The sequence below is a fragment of the Amborella trichopoda genome, chromosome 5, assembly GCF_054954075.1.
Source record: "Amborella trichopoda isolate Santa Cruz 75 chromosome 5, AtrichopodaSantaCruz75HAP2 v2.0, whole genome shotgun sequence".
NCBI lineage: Eukaryota > Viridiplantae > Streptophyta > Magnoliopsida > Amborellales > Amborellaceae > Amborella > Amborella trichopoda.
The window spans coordinates 3,833,763-3,855,999 of NC_142340.1; the positions used below are offsets into that span (position 1 = coordinate 3,833,763).

General features: G+C 35.9%; 1 protein-coding gene across 7 annotated transcripts; it reads left to right on the forward strand.

Annotated features, from left to right (window-relative positions):
• Nucleotides 1-2,962: 2,962 nt before the first annotated feature.
• On the forward strand, nucleotides 2,963-21,742 carry LOC18443410 (kinesin-like protein KIN-14J). Of its 7 annotated transcripts, none has more exons than XM_088866938.1 (22): nucleotides 2,963-3,361; nucleotides 5,253-5,410; nucleotides 7,617-7,754; nucleotides 7,848-7,908; nucleotides 8,044-8,226; nucleotides 10,619-10,743; nucleotides 10,858-10,932; nucleotides 11,302-11,379; nucleotides 11,450-11,551; nucleotides 11,659-11,688; nucleotides 14,570-14,911; nucleotides 14,992-15,073; nucleotides 15,168-15,263; nucleotides 15,357-15,536; nucleotides 16,079-16,185; nucleotides 16,312-16,490; nucleotides 17,326-17,490; nucleotides 17,658-17,911; nucleotides 18,172-18,335; nucleotides 19,466-20,019; nucleotides 20,897-20,994; nucleotides 21,455-21,742. In XM_088866938.1, exons 5-22 carry the CDS (start codon nucleotides 8,220-8,222, stop codon nucleotides 21,520-21,522), a joined length of 2,706 nt encoding a protein of 901 aa, XP_088723064.1. In that variant the 5' UTR covers nucleotides 2,963-3,361; nucleotides 5,253-5,410; nucleotides 7,617-7,754; nucleotides 7,848-7,908; nucleotides 8,044-8,219; the 3' UTR covers nucleotides 21,523-21,742. The 7 variants fall into 7 exon arrangements, 3 of the variants coding, with proteins under 3 accessions (XP_088723064.1, XP_088723065.1, XP_088723063.1); XR_016055655.1 differs by having other exon boundaries at nucleotides 3,355-3,508; nucleotides 15,338-15,536; XM_088866937.1 differs by having other exon boundaries at nucleotides 3,355-3,508.
• The last annotated feature ends 495 nt before the right edge of the window (nucleotides 21,743-22,237 follow it).

Consider the following 22,237-nt stretch of genomic DNA (forward strand, 5'->3'; position numbering starts at 1 on the left):
GAATATTTTGATGCGAAATAATTTTTTGTATATATATATAAATATTAATTTATTTTTTATATTTAAAAATAGCAACGTACATTTTATATCTTCCAATCATGTCTCATTTTTAATAACATATCAAGCATAACTTAATTTATATACATCAAATTAAACTCGAATTTCGTATGTTGAGTTTAACATACAGTATGTTCCGGCCGGAACATACTATAAGCACTCTTAACCTATCGCTTTTGTACCGACTGCTCCATTGGTGGATTAATTCTTAATATAATCTTTCCAAATCGTCAGCGTTGATTTCAATTTTCAAATAGAGAGAGAAGCAACTTAAAAACAAGTGCCACATCAGCAGCTCCACGAAGGCGGGATGGGGTGCGAAATTTCAACACGTTAAAGTAGACGTCCCGTTGTAAACGGAACGGAGCAAATTAAAAAGCCCAAAAAACACAATGAGACAAAAATAGGCAGTCACTTTTGATAGAAAAGACAAAAATATCCTCACTTTTATACCTTGATAAGATGTTTTCTTAAATATTCGGAAACTAAAAGGTTTAGTGCTCCCGGGGCAGCATATAGTACATTCAAACCCCCCCAACCCCTATCTCCCTAGTGGCCCCCCAAAACACCCCTACCCCATCCAAAAACAAAAAAATCAGGAAAATAAACAATGACATCATTTATTTTTTATACAAGGTGATTGCAATTAATCTTCACATAAATTAGAATTTATGACTGCATTTATTCAATTAATCAAGCTCAAACTTCAAAATGGTTGTAAGTAAATGTGTCCTCTTTGTATCAAATGTTAATGGTATCGTTGTATACAATTCAAAAAAAGTATAAAATAAATAAATAATGATATCGTAAAATTAAATATTGTTTGACATTTTGATTATTAAATTCAAATCTTTAGAAACTCAAAATCCAAATTTATAGGAGATGAAGTTTTACACATTTTGTCCTTTTGCTACTATTCCCACTCAATATCATTTGTTTTTTTGTAGATATTTTGAAATAAGATAAAAATTATTGATAAAGTGATAAATTGTTAAACTCTAAAGTCGGAGCAGCTCATGTTTGACGTTTGAAGGTTGGAGTTTACTGGTACAACTGCGGCTTGAGTGGCATAGGACAGGGGACTCCATCTAAAATAGGGTTTTGGCCGTTGTTGTGTTATGTATAACTCTTACTCTTCTCCCTTCCATAAAGATTTGATATCCCGCTTGAATGATAGAAAGATTTAACATCTTGTTTAGCCGTTGCTCGCAGTCGGATCTGATGCCGAGAGCTGCCTCCAATTCCCATTCTCAAAGCTAAGGAAGGCCTAAGAGGAAGGATAGAAGCAGAGCTCATGGGGAAAAAAGGAAGGTATGCTTGACGGCGAAATCCACAACGTGTGAAGTATCTGACTAAATAAGCAATTGATGAAGCTTAGTTGATAGGAACAAAGGGACATAGTGTGTGAAGCATCTATAGAACGAGCAGCAACCGATTGAGAGAGATGAAGGGAGAATCGCAGAACCAAGCACACGGGGAAGATGGCTGAAAGATCAGATTCGCGGAACCGTTGGGCCCAAGTGATAGAAGAGTCAGCTTGTCTAGAGCCAGGATCCATAAAATTTCCCTTTTTTTCATTTATTCACCTAACATACTCCCAGTGAAAAAAATAAAGTGTAAATGTGGAAATATAGAGTTAGACGCTATTGAGGCTCAAAAGATCAATGTTCACAGTTAGCCCGAGAGAGAGCGGGAGCGAGAGAGAGTAAATTGCTTGAGATGAGCATAACAATTTTATCATGGGATTTTTTTCAATATACCTACAATATATGCATTATTTAAAATTCTATCTATTTGCAACTATCTAACTCATAATAATGCTTTTTATGGGTAAAAATACCTCACCTTATATGAGCATTTTGATAAAATTTCTTTTATTTATTCATAAATACATTATCATTCTTCCCAAATGTTAGTTTGTGTATTGGAGGGAGTGAGACACTAGTAAAATATTGCAATACGTACAATGAATACTTTAATAAAAAAATATATAAAGAGACCATTTATTTTTTGTTCAAGGAGGCATGTGTACTATAGAAAAGATTACCACCTTCCAAAAAAAACTATAAAAACCAGAGTATTTTTAGGATTTCAAATTCAGGTATTAACCTAATAACCAACTTATAAAGCAAAGTGTATACCCATTTTATAGATGCCTAAAAATAACATGCCAATATTGTTTAACTTTGGATAGTCAAATCTAGTTTTTAGATCCTACAATCAAATTTTAGCCTTTTTCCGAAGGTTTTGTCAATGATTATAAATGGATAGTGAAAAGTGAAAAGATTTGCAGCTCCTCTGGTAGCATTTAGGGCATTTGCTCCCTCAAAACTCATGTTATGGATATATATTTTTTTTTCGAGAACTTAGAGATGTAACCTCTAGAACATAATAGCTAATTTCATAAAAAAGGAAAAAAAAATCCAAATAATGTATAAAAATCTCTATGTGCCTTAAAAAAATGAACATCCCAATATTGGATAAGAATAGCTAATTTCATAAAAAATGAAAAAAAAATCCAAATAATATATAAAAATATCTATGTGCCTTGAAAAAATGAACATCCCAATATTGGATAAGAATTGTTTACTTATTTGAGGGAAAGATTTAGGTGTTATAAAACTAAAAATCTTAATTTAAAATAATAATAAAACTCATAATCCAATTTTTTCCCATGAAAATAATCACCTGGTGATACTTTTAGATATCTTCCAAATAGGTATGATGCTCAAAAGAGTAAATATATACTATGCTCTTGCAACAACATAATATGCACTTTTAAAAAGTGAAAATAAGTTAACTGTTGGGAAAAATAATTCCAAATGGATAATTATCGGTGTAAAACTTTACCGAATTTTTAACCTAGGTTATAGAATAAATGTAGTCTCCGTGCCACCGCGGGTGTATACTACAGTTGGAAGGGAAAGAAGCACAAAGCGCAAAGGGGCGAACCGTCAATTAAACAAGAGTTTGGGATAACACAATAATTCCCACCAACAAAAGCCGTTGCCGTTTGGGCGCAGCCTGGTAGTTGATGCATCAAAAGGGCTGAGAAGAGAGAGAAAGAGGAGAGAGAAAGAGGAGAGGAAGAGAGAGAGAGAGGCGTCGAGGATCCGGAATCAGGTTAAAATATAAGTCTCAGAGAACGCCATTTAAGCTTCCTTCGCCACGAAGATCGATGGATGCCATTGCTGCTCCGAAGAGTATTTATAGCCATCCAAACCCTACGCTTCTGCGAAACCGCATTTATATTCTTCTTCGACTTTCTCTCTCTAAACCTTGACTGGGTTATTGCCTGCAGCTTGTACGTGTTTCTCTCTCTAAAGCTTTCAAATTTCTTTGATCTTATTGTGTCCATTTTGACTCTGCAATAGTTCCCTTTGATGTGTAATGGATTAGTGGTTCAGAAAATTGATGGTTTAGTTATCTCTTTCTCTCTCTAACTCTATGGGTACTGAGTTTCTTCTACACCCATTGAATTCTCCATTCCTTGTTTATTTATCTTCATTTATGCACAACAAACCATCCTTTTTGGGTTTCTCTCTCTCTCTCTCTCTCTCTCTCTCTCTACTTCACCTATCCTAGTAATTTTTATTTCTAAAAATGTAATCTTTATTAGATTAATGTTTTTATTTCTCTCTCTAGCTCACACTTGCATGTTATTTGTGATCCCATTTCCTTTGTCGTGGAATCCATCTTACATTAAGCTGCTGTTGAGCTTCTTTTGAACCGTGGTATGTTTTTTGTTGCAGAGTGATTAGGGAGAAATATTCTTTTTGCTTAAGAGTTAAAACTAATTGGAGTCAATTTATCAGAATGTTTCTCTAATTTTAGATCCAGGTTTGGATTATAGGACTCCGTGGATAAAACTAGACTGGTAATTTCGATCTAATGGCGAAATTCTTTTATGATATTGAATCCTAGGCATTAGAAGAGGACACGGTTCTCCAATTTGGATTGGAGGTCAGATTGAAACCAAGGACCGTTATCGGGTTTATTGGATTTTATCTGAACAAGTCAAATATTGGCTAAGATAACTGGTAAGGTATTCTTGTAAGTTCTGTAATTTTGATTCTCACTCAGATTCAAACCAAGAGTGGTAATTGGGTATAGGGATTCTAACTCAATAAATTGGATTGGACTATTGGAGATATAGAAACTCAACAAGTATTCTGATTAGTTTGTGGAATTATCGAAAAAGGTAGCGAATGATTGAATTTGTTGTTCCATTGTTTGTATAATGTCTCCATTTGAGAAAATATTAGAATTCTGCTCTCTGAGGAGACTCTTAGTATTTTATGGGGTCACAGATTGGTTCCATTTTAGTTGTGGCTTTTCTTGCACTAGTTTGAAGGTGGGAGTCTAAATAATGTCTGTAGTGGATGATAAGTTGGGCATTTTTAGAGAGAAATCAGAGTTCAATGTCATTAACTCGACTGTTAATGGCATTGGCCATGAAGATATGTTGAATGGTGGCACCATGGTTGAAGAGAGCACCCCAAAATTAGGTAATATTCTTGTTCAAGGAGAATATATTGTGAATAATGTTGCTCTTTCCCTAGCTTTGTCCTTTCTATTTTATTTGTGACACTTAGTTCTGAGGTCTAAAATTGTCAGAGATTGGAATTGTTTTGGTGGGGCCATGCTGATGATCACTGCTTGGCCTAAACTTCAACTTTAGAGGTCCCAACTTGTCAAAATCATAAAAAAAGTTCCCTATAATTTAAAGTTCAAAAATAGAAAAATGGCTGAATGTGTCAAATTTCATCTGACTTTCAGATTTAAACATAGCTCTGAGGAAAAAAGGCATACAGATTTAAACCCTCTAACATTACAAGAAAAAATCTTAAACTATTGTCTCAGAATGTAGAGCCCTTAAAACTACCCCTTTTAGTTTGTGGCTAGGACCCGTTTTTTTTAATTCTTGTCCTTTTACTTTTCAACAATTGCAAAGTTATCAAGGTTTTCAGATTTTGGTCAGTTATTTTCTGGGGAAACTGGACAAAAGTAAAATTCCATTCAAATTCATGTTAATTTTGATCCTTGTGTTGGTTTATCGACATTTGAGGTTGATTTTGCGAAACAGTACTGTTATAATTCTTATTGGCTTGTGGATAGTGAGATAATATTATGTTGTAGAATTGGCAAGCATTACACTGTATCTAAATGTTAACATGTATCCATTTTATTTGTAGCTAAGCAGCGAGCTGAAGTGGTGGAGTGGTTAAATGCCTTGTTTGACCACTTGATTTTGCCATCTGAAACTTCTGAAGAGGATCTGAGAGCTTGTTTGATTGATGGGACCATCTTATGTGGCATTCTGAACAAACTGAGTCCTAGTTCTATAACAAAGGTAGAGTTTCTTTTGCTTCATCCCCTTTAAGTATATTTGCAAACAGTTCACCATAGACATGTACAGATTTTTATATTTAGCTAGACTTTTGTGGGGCGAGCTTACCGATTCATTAAAGGTTAAGAGCATTCTAAAAACAACAGGAAAATGGATCTATGATTTTTATCTTTAAAGCCATGTTTTGACAAATTCAATGTAGGACACATATCAATGCTTAGCTCGTGTAAAATATCTGGTGGTACCTTATGATTTCTCTTGCAAAGGCATTTTGTTGTTGTTGTTATTGTTTTTTTTCTGTTATTTTTAGGCAGGATTTGAATATAAATACACATGAACAACAAACATAAGCAAACAAGAGTAAAATAAAATTTGGTTAAAGATGATGTAAAGATAGCATCTCCTCTTGATTTTCAATCACATAGCTGAAACATGTCCTAAAGATGACCATTCGATGCCCCTGGATCCATGACTAGTCATCTGATCACATTCAAGGAATTTAACTTCACTTGAAGAGGCTGTGACAGGAGTGCCAAGTACTATGAATATCTTGAGCGTACTAAGGATGATTTAGCCTATGCCCATAGAGAATCACAGACACTAGGAGGCTTAAACAAAATGTAAGTATTAGAATCTAAACAAAACTTGAGAATCCTTACAACTATCGTGATTCCTCAAACAAACCATCCATTCATAATGGGACCAATGTTTCCTTCAGCAAGGTACAAATGATGTGGTGGAGTTTGCATTCATTATGGATTATTTCAATCCCCAGGTTCTCTGGATTGCTTTGTAACTATAGGGTCCATATGCTGTGAGCATAAGACAATCAATTAGTCTATGAACAACTGACTTTTCTATGATTCTGCTGCACTTCATAATCCAGATTCTGCAGAATATTGTTTGGGGGCTTCAGTTCCAGAGAATGCCACCTCTAGATAAGAAAGGATGCAAAGTTCAACTGACCACAAGAGCATTTGTTGACTTGGACATAACCCAACTGGCTTCAAAGGAGTCCAACATATGGGTCTAATTTGCTTTGGAGAAAATGCTAATGAATCAGAAGATTACTGTCCATATCTGCACGGTTCCTAGACTCTATAAATTTTTTGCTGATTTTCATGAGCCGTTGTTGCAATTTTGTCCACTCTTGAGTAGTTGAGTAGCTTGTCAGTCCATTTAACCACTTAAAAGCTGGATGGGAAACCTGGGTTGAGGATAAGTATCCTCATTACAAGATATCGCATGTTAGAAGATGTGAATGAGAAGAAGCTCCATTATCTGGGGACCATGTTAGGCTGTCCTTCACCACTCTTGTGACTTAAGAGGCATGATATGTATTCCCCTTTTGATTGAACTACTTAATCTACTACGTTTTACACCTATTTGAAGAAATGAATCCCAATTATCTCATTCCCCACCCCTCTAGGTCAAATGGTCAGAAACATGTGAATTGGAGCCTAGTATGATCCAGGCTAGGGAAGCTAACCCCCAAAGCACATACTGATCCAAGTGCTGTCCCTGTTTAGGGATTTGAACCACTTATTTGCTTCCTCCTTAACAATGTAGTGTGCTTTCTCACATCCTTAATGCTCAAACTGTACTTATCAAAACCATCCTCTCTGGCAAACATGTATTTTGAAAGGCATCTGATCGCCCCTTAAATTTCTAATTCCAAGTCCACAGGTCACGTTGGCTTCATTTGCCATTCAAGTTCCCCATCCTCCTTCCTTTTGTTGTTTACATATGTCTAACTAAGTGATACTTGTGCTTGCTATCATGCCCGAAGAACTTCCCCTCAATGCATCTTGATTTAGCAATGGCACTTGCCACTTTGGAAGAATTGGGCTAGATTTGGTATAGGTTCTTTCAAAATAACAGCAGAAGTCGGTCCACTTGAAATCTGATTTTTTTTATATTCGTCTTTACAGGAAAATTTTGAAAAAATTAGATGTGGACTTAAATTCAATTGGAAAGCTTCCAAAAGGTTGATAATTTTGAGTATCCTAATTCTGCAGTTGACTTTTATACGGATAGTGTTTACTAAAATTTTTCAGACGAATAACATAGGAAATACCTCACTTATCATTTGTCTTGCTAATTTATTTTTGTGTATGTCATGAGTGTTGATATCTGTTAATTTGTACCCCTTATTTCTGAATTATATTGGTGATCTACTGTATTGTTTTTTGACAAGATTTTATCACAGGTAAACTCTCGCTCAGGTTCATTTGGGGCTGACGAATCTGGCCTTTCTGCTTATGAGCGCTCTGAAAACATCAAGAGTTTTTTATCTGCTGTTGATGTGCTGGGGCTACCAAAGTTTGAACCTTCCCACTTGGAGCAGGCATGAATACTCTCCCAGAGACTGAGTATTTGTTGGAGCGACACTGATATTGGGTTCTTTTACATTCATTTATATACATATATTGTTATGCAGGGACCTATCACCACAGTGGTTGATTGCTTATTGACCCTTAAGGATCACTTTACCCATGAAGGTGGTGACAAAATCTCCCTATTTACATCAATTCATGATTCAACGACATTGATTTATAAATTTATTACTGGTAAATATGTCTAACGTTTTTCCTTTTCATTGTAAGATGTCTAATTGTTTATGTTAATTAATTTAGGGAAGTGTGAGGATCTGTCTCAGAAAGGATGGGTGCTTCCAGAAGCAGAAACTTGTGTGGTAGGGGATGCCAGGCAAGGAGACCAGTCGCAAAGGCGTAATTATTCATCGTTGAGAAATGATAGACGCAGGTCTTATTCCGATTTGCAATTTGAGAATATTTTACGCAGTCCTGTGATGTCGGGTATGTTTTCTTTCCTAGCTGTATTTGTAAAAAGTAAAAATTACTGTTGCAGTCATGTTCATAGGCAAGTGAATATGGAGATTGATGCTGGTTAATTTAGGTGAATTGAGTTCTGCTTTGATTATTGAACTTGTGTTCATCAGATGCTTTGCAAAGATCTTTCTATGTACTATTAGTTTAGTACCTGCTGTGTGTACTGCGAAAAGAAATGAAGATGAGGGTTAGTGTTTGTGCAAGAGTCCACTATGCCTAGGATCTAGAGGAGAATGGCTCAGGCTTCGCTTAAGAGCGCAGTTATAGGTGTTTTTGCATTAGCTGTGCCTTCCCATTGTGGTTGTACGATCAAGATGGATAGATAAGGGAGCCCCTGTCCAGATAGAATGTAGAAGGGCTCTTCTTAGTGGCATTTTGATGTTCATGCCAATGAGAAATGGATTGGGAAAACCGTACTCCGGTGGCTGCCAACGCAATGTCACGTGAACTGCACTTGCTGCATTACAGTTGTTTTGGTTTTCTGACTCCCTTTGTAAGAAAATTTTCGCAGAGTATCACCTTTACCAAAATCAATTATCACTCTTAACATTTTCATGTTACTCTTTAATGTAGTTAAACATTGAGGGTCTAGGTTTATATTTTTATAGGGAGAGAGATACAAAATGAAATCCAAAAAAAATATATAAAATATAAAAGGGTCGTGGAGGCACCAGATGATCTCGCTTTCTTCCAAAGTGTTGAAAGCCATGGCTCAGAGATGTTTATGAGATGCAATAGGTCCTAGCGAGCACACTCCCAAGAGACAACCAGCCCGACCAAAATCTGTCATAGGATCTCTGAGTTGCACTCTCATAGGCTGTCTAAATCACTACTCTCCTCTAATTTTGGTAGTCAAATTGGTAGGAAATTTGTTGAGCTTCAGTTCAGCTTCAATTTGACTATCATTAAAAACCATTTTAATATCTCGAAAATGGCTGCAACAAATTTTTCGTAGTAAAACTGTATCCCTGGTGAATATATGCCAAAGAATAGTGTCACGAACAGTCTCTTTAAGTAAAGAAGAAGCTTCATATTTACATATAAAGTATCTAATAAAATATTCATAACATATAAAAAGGTAATATATTTCGGGTTTCACATATAGGAGGGAGCAAAAACCTTCTTAAAAACATTTATAGATAAAAGTATAATAGAAAGTGCCATAAGTCACTCTTAAAGGTGACATGTGGCACAAATAAAAAAGGGGGAAAGTCCCTTAAAAAATAGCATATCGCATGTCACCCTCTAGTGACACATTGCATGCAATAAGAGGGACGCCAAAATGGCCTTCCTAAGTTTGTGACAGCGAACTCAACAAGTTCGCTCACGCCAAATTCCAAAACTGGCACCCCTATTTTTATTTTATTTTATTTTTTAATTTTAAAGCATGGCCCCAGAAAAGGATCATAGTCCAAAACTGAAATAAAATAATTATAAAAAATAGGTGAAGCGTGAAGCTACAAATGCAGCAAAGCGCGCCTCAAGTGGTCTGGTGCTCTCACCCACCTATTTCAAACAAATTACAAACCCTGAAGTTGTTCTGAAACACAAATTTCACAAATATATAACATCTGCACTTTCTCAGATGAAGCATTAGTTTCCTAAACAATATTCTAAAATATATCACTTAGTACAAATTCAAAGGGGAGACATATTGCATGCAATGAGGAGGCCAGAATAGCATCTCTAAGTTTGTGCTGGCGAACTCAACAAGTTTGCTCGCGGCAAACTCCAAACTGAGCATCCTTGTTTTCTTTTATTCAATTTTTTAATTTTAAAGCACGGTTCTGAAAAGGATCATAGTCCAACAGTGAAATAAAATAATTATAAAAAATAGATGAAGCACCGAAATGGCAAAGTGCGTGCCTCTGCTGGTCTGGTGCTCTTGCCCTCCGGTCTCAAACAAATTACAAATACCTGAAGTTTTTCTGAAACACAAACTTCACACATACTTAACATGTGCACTTTCTCAGATGAAGCTTTAGTTCCCTAAAAGATATTCTAATATACATCATTAGTTACAAACTTAAAGGGAATCCTTTTCTGGAAATTACATGAAGCAACATGCAAGATTCTTTTTGAGCTTGCTCATTCAAGACAAGTTGCTTGCTCTTCCACCAAAATCATTTCTTTGTTTTTTCCCTTATATCCATCAGATTTCTTGGCATGATATATCATATTTATTTCTGACTCTCTTTGGTCTTACTTATTCAAGACAATATGCTCTCTGCAATAATATCTGTCTTTTTCTTTAAAAAATCAACTGACTCGGCACGGTTTATTAGTTCCATTTTTTGCTTGTTATCTGCATCTAAAGTAATTTTTTGACTTCTTTTTATTTTTATTTTTTATTATGTAGAGCCAACTTCTGCTTGGTTACATCATGTTGGACAGAAATTCCATGAGGTTTTTCAGCTGAACCAAAGCCATTCAGATCTTTCCTCTGCAAGGAGTTTGGGAATGATGAACTTGAACAGTTTAGATGTAACTACAGCTGGCTTTTATTAGGACTTGCTTGTTTACATTAGTGGCATTGTAGTGGGTCTAGGAGTTTTGGTTATTTGATTGCCTGTAATGTTTCTTCATATTTGCTTGCAGAATGCACCTACTCAATCTCTGTTAAGTCTTGTCAGTGCCATTTTGGGAGAAAAGCAGAATGGTGAAATACCTCCGGTAGGTTGGGTTCCAGGCAAATTACATTTTATTTATAGATCATTTATTAAGTAATATGCAAATAATGTAGAGATGAATGAATGAATGGGCAAATAATTGTTTCTACTAAACTATTGTTGGATGGATTTTCTCGGGTGCTGCCTTGCGTGGTCCCCACCCCCAGGGTCCAGCCCGGGGCTGTGCCCACCCAACTAAAAAACAGAAAAAGTGTTGTTGTACGGATTTTCTCATATTCTAGTGTTATTTCTTGATGATGCAAAAAGATGTCCACTTTAGAGTTTTATATGCGGATATTCAACATCACATCCTCGGTGAGTATTTTATAATCTCTTTATTGTTTCTTGCATTCCTCTGGTTTGTTTTCATCAGCGCGTCGAGATTTTACTGAGGAAAGTTATGCAAGAAATTGAGCGAAGGCTTTCAACTCAAGGGGAGCATATTAAAAAGGTAAGATTTATATATGAGATCTCATATGGCTACTGAAACTTGGTTTTCACTACATTCACAACTGTTGCAGCTTAAAAATTCCTTAAGAGAAGTTCTTTCACGTGAAGAAAGGCTGGTTTCAAGAGCCAGTGTGTTGGAGACTCTTGCATCTGGCTCAAATGAAGAAATTCAGGTAGATTTCTCAGTCATGGTTGAAGCTTGACATAGTTTATGTGAAGCAAATTTTTTTTTTCTAATTCTTCTGCAACTGATTTGAACTTATTTTTATGGACATTGCAGATTGTAACTGATCAACTTCAGAAAATAAAGGTCATTTACTTTTTCTCTTCAAGTGCTTAGTTTTTATTTCTAAATTAGTTTCCACTTTTTGTCTCCACCCTTTCCAGGTACATGTTCATATTCTTTTCTAAGGAGTGCCCCATGGTACTTGTTAGTTGTTGTTCAACTAGAGGCAATTATGGTTGTCGTTGTTGTTACTTGCTGTTAATAACAACAAAAACAACCATTGATTCAAAAAGCGGTCTGCCGAGTGCGTAGGCGGATTGGGGGGGTTTGGGTGTATCGCCCAGGACTGGGCTGACCAACTAGGTGGGTTGTCCCCAGGCACCCACCTAGGCACCCTAGGCGGCTACCTAGTACTTTACCTAGGCGGGTGCCCAGGGGACTGCGCTATCCTAGGCACAAAAACACCCATTGGGAGGGGTAGTTTTGTGATATTGTTTTGTTTGGATTATAAAAAATGCATGAATATGCATTTTTAATACAAAATTTAGACCTAAAATAGGATTATGTACTCCCCTTGCTCCGTTTTGAACCTAGGCCGCCTAGGCGCTGGGCAGCCTAGCCACCCCCAGCCTCCTAGGTGTGTCTCGGCATTTTTTGGAACACTGAGATCAATAACAACAACAATAACAATAACATTAACACTACTATTAGCATTATTATTTTACTATAATTTCTCATAAAGGTCAATGCTGTCTCTTTGTCAAAATGCTATTTATTTTCATTTTTTGGCCATCCATCTCATTATTTGTCAATTTTTGGCATTCTCTAGGAGCTCTAGCAAACATAGAGCCCTATATTATATTGGAAATGCAAGGTGCTTATCGACAAATTTCTGCTGTACTAGTAGAAGTCTCAAAGTCAACTAGATAATATTTTTCTGATTTACCTTTTTTTTTTAATGTAACAACTTTGGATCTGGTGAGAAGGGAACCCTTAGACGTCACATTCTGGCACCTGCCAACCTGACCATCTCTACCTAAAGCCCGTTATCCTTTGTAATAATGCCTTATTGTAATTTGATTCACAAATACGTGCTTTAAATAACATGTTTCTTCCAAGAAATGAGCGATGGATATCATTAAATATTACTTGAGATTGTTCTGTACTACTTTTTTAGTTCATTGTATCACGAAATGCAACCTTGTGATGCTCTTTCCTTGTCAACGTATGAAGGCAGTTAGTCTATAAAGTTGTATATTTGCACATGTGTTGCATTTCAGTAACTTCTATATTGATGTCTGTTTGATTTTTTTTTTCTTTCTTCACATTGTTCAGAGAGGTTCCAGTCAAGTATAGGACGAATGCCCTATTAGCACTTTGATAAACATCTTGTGTAGTTTTTGCCAAGTTTAATGAGGTTCTTTAAGTGATGCTGTGATGGTAATTCTTTGCCATCTTGAGCTCTCTTCCTTTCTGTGCTCTCTTCAAGGTCGCTTGTCATTCTTCTCAAGTTTCTTTCCTTGAAGGGAAATCTTTCTTCTATTCTTTCTTGCTGGAACTCCATCTTCCACTTGATCTTTCTCTATTTCTTTAAAATGTTGCTGTCCCATTCTCCCTACCATCACTGGCATGTGTTTCCATAACGAGTATGTATTGGAGTGTTTAAAACTTGGGGCAAAAAATCCAGTACTTATGTGACACATCCATAGTGGTCTACTACTTATGTTTTAATTAAATATTTAATTTTAAACCTTGGAACATAGCAAAGTTTGGCTAAAGTCATAGCGCACACTTTATGTTACTACTTATGTTGTAATTAAATATTTAGTTCTTCAACCTTGAAACAGTTGCAAAGCTTGGGTCAATAGTAGTGCACACTTTATATTCAAGGGTTCTTGGTTTGAAGCCAACGGGTGGCACTTTTTTTTATTACCACTCCTTTCTATTGTTTTATTACATATAGACAAGTTTTCATTGGAATGATTACAGAGACAGATGGCCTTCATGTTAGGGTGCAATTGTGGACGTGCAAGAACGTCTGTTCATACTATTAGTTAACCTAGTAGTATATAATTAGAATAATTGTCATATATGTGTTACTAGAGATAAACATACTATATGGTAGAGCAGAAGTTACTATGCAAGACATTTTAAGTTCGAATAGCATGGGGCTATTGGCAGCTTTTAATATAAAAGAGAGTCATGAGCCCTATTTCTTATTAAAAAGGGCATGCGTGTTGTATCCAAATCAGACACTTTTTACAGAAGTGTCAGTTGGGTACTGCATTGGTTATTTATCTCCGACACGTATGGACAAGTGCAGAGGATTGTTTAGAAGTGTCGATACGTATCACCAAGAGAAAAACAGGAGTGTGTAGGGAATATTGCCTACTGTAACCTTTCTCACAGGCTTATGTTTCATACAAAATCCCATCAATGTCTGGAGTCTGGACAAGGAGAAATTCATAGTTTCTTCTAGACACCTAAGCAGCAATGCAGAAATTGGGAAATTGGATGGCTTGGTGCTTTATGTGGTTCATTGCCAGTACCTTTTATCTAGAAACTACAACGCAGATGCCTGAATTGAGGAAACACATCTTCACCTGAATGATGATTCCTGGTATTTAGACAATGACCGGGTAACAATCTATTGTTGTCGCTTCTCACTTTGTGATTCCCTTCATGTATCCTTGCATTATCTGCTTATCCATGATGTAAATGGCATTCCTTGAATTTTTTGGACTTCCATATTGAAGTGGTACTGATAAATATATTTGAAAACGGATGCACAGTTGATAATCTATGGCTTGATATTAATTGTTACAAGAAATACGCTCAATAATGGTTGGAGAAGAGCTCAACTATTCATGATACATAAGGAAAAATTTAATGACAGCATGGTGACTTGGAAGCACTGCTACCTGGGTTTAATTTCATTCCATTTTGCTTGGGTTGCTTGTTGCAGGCAGAGAAAGTGAAAATTGAGGAGGAGAGGAAACTTGGGGAGAAGGATTTGCTAAGACTGATGAAGGAGAAGGATGGCGTTGAATCTGCTATTTCAACATTAAAGCAAGAACTTAAAGCAACAAGAAAGAAATATGAGGAGCAGTGTACCCAACTGGAAACACAAGGTAGGGAAGCTCAAGTGAAGTTGCAAGAGCGGCTAAAAGAAGTTGAGGAGCAGTTGACTGAGTCAAGGAAGAGGGTTGAAGAACTTGAGGCATTTTCTGAGTCAAAAATTCAGCGCTGGAACAAAAAGGAGATATCCTATGAGAAATTTTTAGCCTGTCAGCTTCAGGCTCTGCAGGTTGGCCTACTACTTTTTATGCTATTATGATGTTGCCACTACCGTTCAAATGAGATGTTTCACCTTGAAATGGTTTTCAGGAAATGAAGTTGTCTTCTAAGTCAGCCAAGCAAGAAATCTTAATTGCAAAAAAGAGCTGGAGGGAAGAATTCATCAACTTGGGTATGGGAAAATAATGGAATTACTATTCCCTTTTTCAATATTTGTGTTTGGACAATGACACAATGTTCATTTGTATTATATGCAATTTGCACAGGGGGTAAGCTCAAGGGATTGGCAAGTGCCGCAGAAAAATATCATGTGGTTCTTGAAGAAAATCGAAAGCTTTATAATGAGGTTCAAGACTTAAAAGGTACAGTTGTTTTTGTTAATTTTTTTCGAACTGCTTAATTTTCCAATTCATTCTTTGCGTTTTGCTCATTTCAGTATTGAATATGCTGAATAGGAAACATAAGAGTTTATTGTCGGGTAAGGCCTTTCCTTCCTGGCCAGGTTGAAAAGCAGACAACCGTAGAATACATTGGTGAAAATGGAGAATTGCTTATTGTGAATCGTAGCAAACAAGGAAGAGATGGCCAAAGGATGTTTAAATTTAACAAGGTCTTTGGTCCCACAGCTACTCAAGGTCTGCATCCCTCCAATATCTGCCTTTTCTTCTGTATTTGACCTTTTTTGTTTTTTAATTTTATTGTGTCCAGTGAATGATTTCAAATGAGTGTGTTGCATTATTGACATTTTAGTGAGAATATATTAATGCAAACCATAGTTTTGTTATATGAGTAATGCTATGATCAAGCAGGGAAATTGCTGCATCTTTCTATTTTTAACTTTTTATTTTTTAATTCTGAATAGTTCCTTCATATTATATTTGTCTGATAACAAATTTTCAAGACTTAATGTACGGAACAAAGTTGTGATGCTCTGTATGCGAACTACTGCTATTAGAGAAAGACTATTCTGAGGCTCAAATACTTCAGGTCACTTAGTTTTCACTTGTGTAAACTATTTAGGCTGAAAACTTTCAAATATTTTCATTACTGAAATTGAGAAACAGTTTTCTACTAGTTACTGTTCTGGTGAGATCTACTTGTTTTCATGTATTGATATATGTGCTTCTAGTGCTCTAGTTTAAGCTCTGTACTTATTACACCTTGTTTGGTCTTCCAGAGGAGATATTTTTAGACACTCGACCATTAGTACGGTCTGTTTTAGATGGATATAATGTATGCATCTTTGCATATGGTCAGACTGGCTCTGGGAAGACCTTTACAATGGTACTTAGTCTTGAATCCCTTATTTTATCTGTAAATAATGTTATGCATTTAATTTGCTATTGATTTATTTGCCAGTTTTATGTCCTTACGAAATCTCCACCCAAATCATCTTTGCTTTCCTATCAGACTGGGCCAGATATGTCTTCGGAAGAGCACTGGGGAGTTAATTATCGAGCTCTGAATGATCTTTTCCACATTTCACGGAGTAGGAAAGACACTTATGGGTATGAAGTTGGTGCTCAAATGGTTGAGATATATAATGAGCAAGTCCGTGATCTACTCATTAATGATGGTTCACAGAAAAGATATCCTTCTGCTGGGCATTCCTTTTAGTTTGTTTAATTGGCTTTGTTTATTTTTTAATCAATATCTAATGCACTAACTTGGTCATTGCTAAGTACGAGTCAACTCGCCAAGTTGAACAGTCAACTCGCCAAGTTGAACAGTCAACTCTGAAAATTTTGGGGGCTTTAAATTTTCCTTGGAATGATAACTCTCAAAGATAAAGGGTCTGTTTTGGGAATTGGATCCAACTTCTCACATAAAGCATATCACAGTGCTACCACTTGAGAAAAACTATGTATTTGTCAAAGTAACATAGAAAGTTGCACGACCAAATATTCAGATACATCTGGAGTTTTTACTTTTTTAGAACTCGGTCAGCTGGAGAGTTGACTTGCCTCAGGTGCGTTTTTTCGACTTGAAACGAGTTTTCATTCACAGATCTAATGCAATGGTCATTCCTTGCTACTTCCTATCTTCATACTTGACCATTCACCAATGTTTATTCTCATATATAACCATAAATATAAATTGAATATCTTATCCAAGCTGGAGTATTTTCCTTTTGACTTAACAAGCAGAAACAATAAGAGGAGAAAATATTGGGATAGTGCCTGGACTTGTAACTTCTTTAAAGACCATTTTACTCCATGATTATTGCACCCATGTGAGAAAGGAAAAATGACTGGAAATAAAAGATTTTAAAAAATTTGACAAATACCATCTTATATTTCAAGTTTCTAGCCCACATGCTTGCATGACATGCAATGTGTTCTGATATTTTTCCCCAAAAATCCCTTCTCTTAGTTAAATTAGCTACTTGTACGTGGTGAATATTGTTAACTTTGACTTGCATACACTTGGGATTTGGACGACTTCTCAACCCAATGGACTGGCTGTCCCTGATGCCAGCATGCATACTGTCGAATCAACTGCTGATGTTATAGAACTGATGCAAATAGGTCTGATGAACCGAGCAATAGGTGCCACTGCTCTTAATGAAAGAAGCAGCCGATCTCATAGGTTATTTTATGTGGATTCAATTTTTGTTTTCTTTGATTGATTGTGTAGTTCAAACATATGGGAGAAAGAGTTGTATATGATTTTCTCCCATTTATTTATTTATTTTTGAGAGAGAGAGAGAGAGAGTTTTGTATGCAGCACGATTTCTAACGTTTTGATCTCAACAGTGTCCTGACTGTGCATGTTCGAGGATTGGACTTGAAGACAGGAGCTGCTTTGCGTGGGTCTCTTCATCTAGTGGACCTTGCCGGAAGTGAGAGAGTGGATCGTTCTGAAGCTACTGGAGACAGATTGAAAGAAGCCCAACATATTAATAAATCGCTTTCAGCACTTGGAGATGTAATCTCAGCTTTAGCACAAAAGAGCTCTCATGTACCTTACCGGAACAGTAAACTCACTCAAATTCTTCAAAGCTCTCTAGGTTAGTACTGCCTAAAGAATAATATTCTTTTTGGTATTTTGTTTTGGAATATTAAATTATCTTTATGTGAAGTTATTCATATTGCAATTTTGCTCCTTTAATGGTGCTTGAAATTTGCTCTTCTTTTTTCTTTCTTTATGTTTTTCAAAGTTTTCTTTTTCAAATTTTCTTTAAATTCACAAGATGTGTGTGTGTGTGTTTTCTTTTCTTTTCTTTTTTTTTTCTTTTTTTTTTTCATTTTTTCCTTTTTGCATTTGCAGGTGGTCAGGCTAAGACGCTGATGTTTGTACAGCTAAACCCAGATGTTGAGTCATATTCTGAGACGATAAGCACTTTAAAGTTTGCTGAAAGAGTTTCTGGGGTTGAGCTTGGAGCTGCGAAGAGCAGTAAAGAGAGCAAGGATATTAGAGATTTGATGGAACAGGTGATTTATTTTTATTTTATAGTCCCTCTAGTTATTCTCGTAGCTTCAGCTGTGTTGCTTTCTTTGAAAAGTCTGAAAGAAAATAATGCCAACTGTTATAAAATCTATGAATAAACAAAGAATTATAGAAAAACTTGAAACCATTTGCTTGGAAGTTTATTGCAATTCTTGGTTGAGTAGAGTAGTCATTGGACTTCAAGTGATACGCTTGAAAACATGGCATACGTGCGAGTAATTGAACCATGACATACTTGTGATAATCTAGAACATAACAAATAACCATGAAGCATTTTCTCTTCTTGGTTGGTACGGTCCTGTAGCTAAAGTATTTCTTTTTGTTGGGTAATTCAGCAGTAGCAATGGAACTTGGGATGTAGTGTTGCAATGGTCAACCATCTAGCAATCAAGCCCAAGATTGATTCCTATTTTTAAGATAGTAAGATATGTCTAGCAATCAAGCCCCAGATTGATTCCTACTTTTAAGATAGTAAGATATGTAATATCTGTATGTTTATTAACCACTCAATAATATCAAATTATTAAAAATGAGAAAAGAGATTGATCTTTGCTGGGAATTGTTTCGTAAACCATATAGATGGTTTATGGAAATTTGGGTTAGTTCTGTGTAAAACACTACATGTAAACACAAGTACCACACATTAACCCTTTGTTCTTGGAAAATTTTATTCTATTGTGTTAGTGTGTCCTGCTCATACTCTCTCTCTTTCTCATCCTATCACCTACGGAGAAAGTAATCAGAGTATTATTCGTGAGTTTGATTTCTCTGTTACACTAGATAGAGAGCGTAATCAGAGTTTTCTCTGTAAGTTTAATGAAACTTTCTATGTATTTTCTTTGTAGTAATCTTTGCGTATCTGAAATCTTCTCAGTAAGATGAGTAGTTAGTGACATGCCATTGTAAGACATCACTAATCTTAAGATCCTTAAAATATGTGGATTTATTTCAATAGTTGAGTATAATATCTCTTCTATCATTAACATTATCAAAAGAAATCTCTCTCTTCTATCATATACAGTTTTTCTCTTCCCATAATTATCCTCTATCTAGGGGATATGTCTACAAACCCATGAAACCCAACATTGACCATCCCTTAATTCTCACCTGTCAGGTAGTATCTCTCAAGGAAGTGCTTGCAAGGAAAGATGCAGAGATCGAACGGTTGCAAACACTCCGTGATCTCAAATTCCAACCTCTTGATCCCTACCTCACCGGTGATAAGCGAAGCATGAGTACTGGGAAGCTCACACTGTCTCCTGGCAGGCCTTCAATAGGGGCTGGGCTTCACAAAAATCGCAAAGCAGGCAGTGGAAGACCAGTTGGGCCTCTTGATTCTGTTAAAGCAGCCTCTGATATCGACAATTGCTCAGAATATAGTGATAGGAACTCTGAGGCTGGTTCTCAACAGTCTCTTGAAGATTTTAAACATCTAAAGGATTTTGATGGGCAAGCCAAGTATGATACTGGAGGAGAGCGTGAGCAAAGTGTTCGAACAGGGGATGTTGATCTTTTAGGGTTTGGTGAGGCTGATTCAGAGGAGAGGTTGAGTGATATATCGGACGGTGGCCTCTCCATGGGAACTGAAACCGATGGCTCAATTTCAAGCGTAGTTGAATTCACTCTTTTCCCTGATGCCAGTAAACCAGTGGATAACTCTGAAAAGAGGTGAGTCGTTTTGTGCTCAATAGTGGCTGTTGATTTTATTTGATTTGTTGGTTATTTAGTTTAATTGATGAGAAAGTATTCTACGATCCTAAGGTCTACCTATTGAATCATTTGGGTTTTGGGTCGTTAATGTCCATTGAAATGGTGGGTAGTGATGGAAAGCATGGGACATACCATTGGGTAGGGCTGAGAATTTACTCAGTTTGGATCCGAAACCTGAATTTCGGATCCTATTTGGATCTGGGTATGGATCCAAGATTTGGATCCGATGGGTTGGATCTGGATCTGAAATTTGGATCTGAACAGCAGGTGGATCTGATCGGGATACGACCTAGTTTTTAATATATTAGATATTATTTTGTATATACATATATGATATATAGTATTTTTTTTTGTTATATATATTTTATAGATAAAATAATATATAATGTTTTTTGAATCCGATCGGGTCCAGATCTGGATCCGAATCCTTTGTATACTTTTTGGATATTGATCCAAATCCAAATATCCTGGATTCGATTGGACTCTCGGACCTGATCCGACTCATTCTCAGCGCTACGGCCCTACCATTGGGTCACGCCTTGTTTCGGTAGGCACATTTCTCTTTTTCTCTTGTCATCACCATTTCTTATTTAAATAAATGGTGAAGACTTGAGCATTATGATTTTCTGTGAACCGTAGGATTGTGGCAGGCTTAGTTAAATTGGTGGTCGTGGCCACACACCCTTGGATCATGTCTATCTTGCCCAAGCAAATGTGCCTTGGTCGCCAGTGCCGACCGATAATTTTTTCTGGATTTTTTTAATTATAAATTATTGTTATCTTTTAGTATTACATTTTTCATATTTAATTTACTTACGCTATAAATTCGTTGTAGGTTGAAAGTTCCCTCACGAGTTCCCCGTCCGCCAATGAAACCGGGACAAACAGCATCTGCCCGAGTACCATCCAAGCTGTCGACCAAGAATGCCTCAAGTATGTATGAACAATATGTGATTTTTTTGCTTGCATTTTTCCTTTTCACCTTTCTACTTTATTGGTTTTATCCTTGATTTTTTGATTTATATATGTTATAGAATATGTTATATAAGTAATATAAATATGAAACATCAAACATCTAATATGCACTAATACAGTATATATATAATACTATGGCTACATATATATAAATATGTATGAATTAGATTATTTCAAATAAAAAATATCTATTTCTATTTTAATATTTATATTTTATCAAAATTCAAATCAAATAATCAAATTAAAGTATAAATATAAGAATAATAATACAGAATATTGTTTCTTTAATTGAATATTATTTCAGTATTGTTTTGTTTAACTGTTATTGTGTTTATTATTCATTTCTATTTCTTAGATTCTATTGTATCGTTGTTGTAATATACAGTTTGAATATTTATTTCATTACTTACATGATCAGGTTCGAGAAGAGCTTCAACTGATCAGGCACACTCATCATCTTCAAAGTCTTCAAAACGATGGCAATAAGAAAGGCATCCGCTTTTTTGTAAACATGTTAAGATTAGGCAATGATTTCAGCTGTGTGATTAACCTGTTGATGGACCTTAGCACTGACATTTAGCAGCTGTAATATCGTAGTCCACGGTGCATGGTAGTTTTCTTTAGTGCCATGTAATCCATTGGCCTATTGTGTAACATATGCTAAGGCATTTATTTTAGTAACAATTAAGTTTTCTGATTATGCTTATTATGCTATTCTTATGAGTGATGAATTCACAAAAAGAAATGGATTTGAAATTTCTTTTGGTGATTTATTGCATGTTTTGCATGGAGTGAAGTTTGTTGGCATCTGCAAGATTTTGGGTGTAAATCAATCCTGCCTTTTGGTGCAAATCAATCTTGGATGGGACTAAATTTTGTTAATATCAAAGACAGACATTGGATTTTCCATTATTTTCCAAACGGAGTTAATTTACACCGGAAAAATACAGTGGTGCTCAATAAACTTCACACCAAGCATGTGTTTCCTTATCTCATACGTCGAATATATTGAATTCTCTCATAAAGAAACATGATCCATTTATACCAAAAACCAGATTGATAAAATATTGGAGAAATTTTTTCACAATTTGTGAAGGTTCGGTTGATGCATGAGTATCATCCCATCAGTATAATAATGCGATTGTGAATAATCCTTGATTAGATCGAGTCAACCACTAATTATCTTGATTGAGAAAAGATA

Bases quoted from the DNA above. Each gene is read 5' to 3' on its own strand.
- LOC18443410 (XM_088866937.1), top strand. The intron at 7,755-7,847 runs GCATGAATACTC...ATTGTTATGCAG, and splicing joins AACCTTCCCACTTGGAGCAG to GGACCTATCACCACAGTGGT. The intron at 17,491-17,657 runs GTTATTTTATGT...TGATCTCAACAG, and splicing joins AGAAGCAGCCGATCTCATAG to TGTCCTGACTGTGCATGTTC.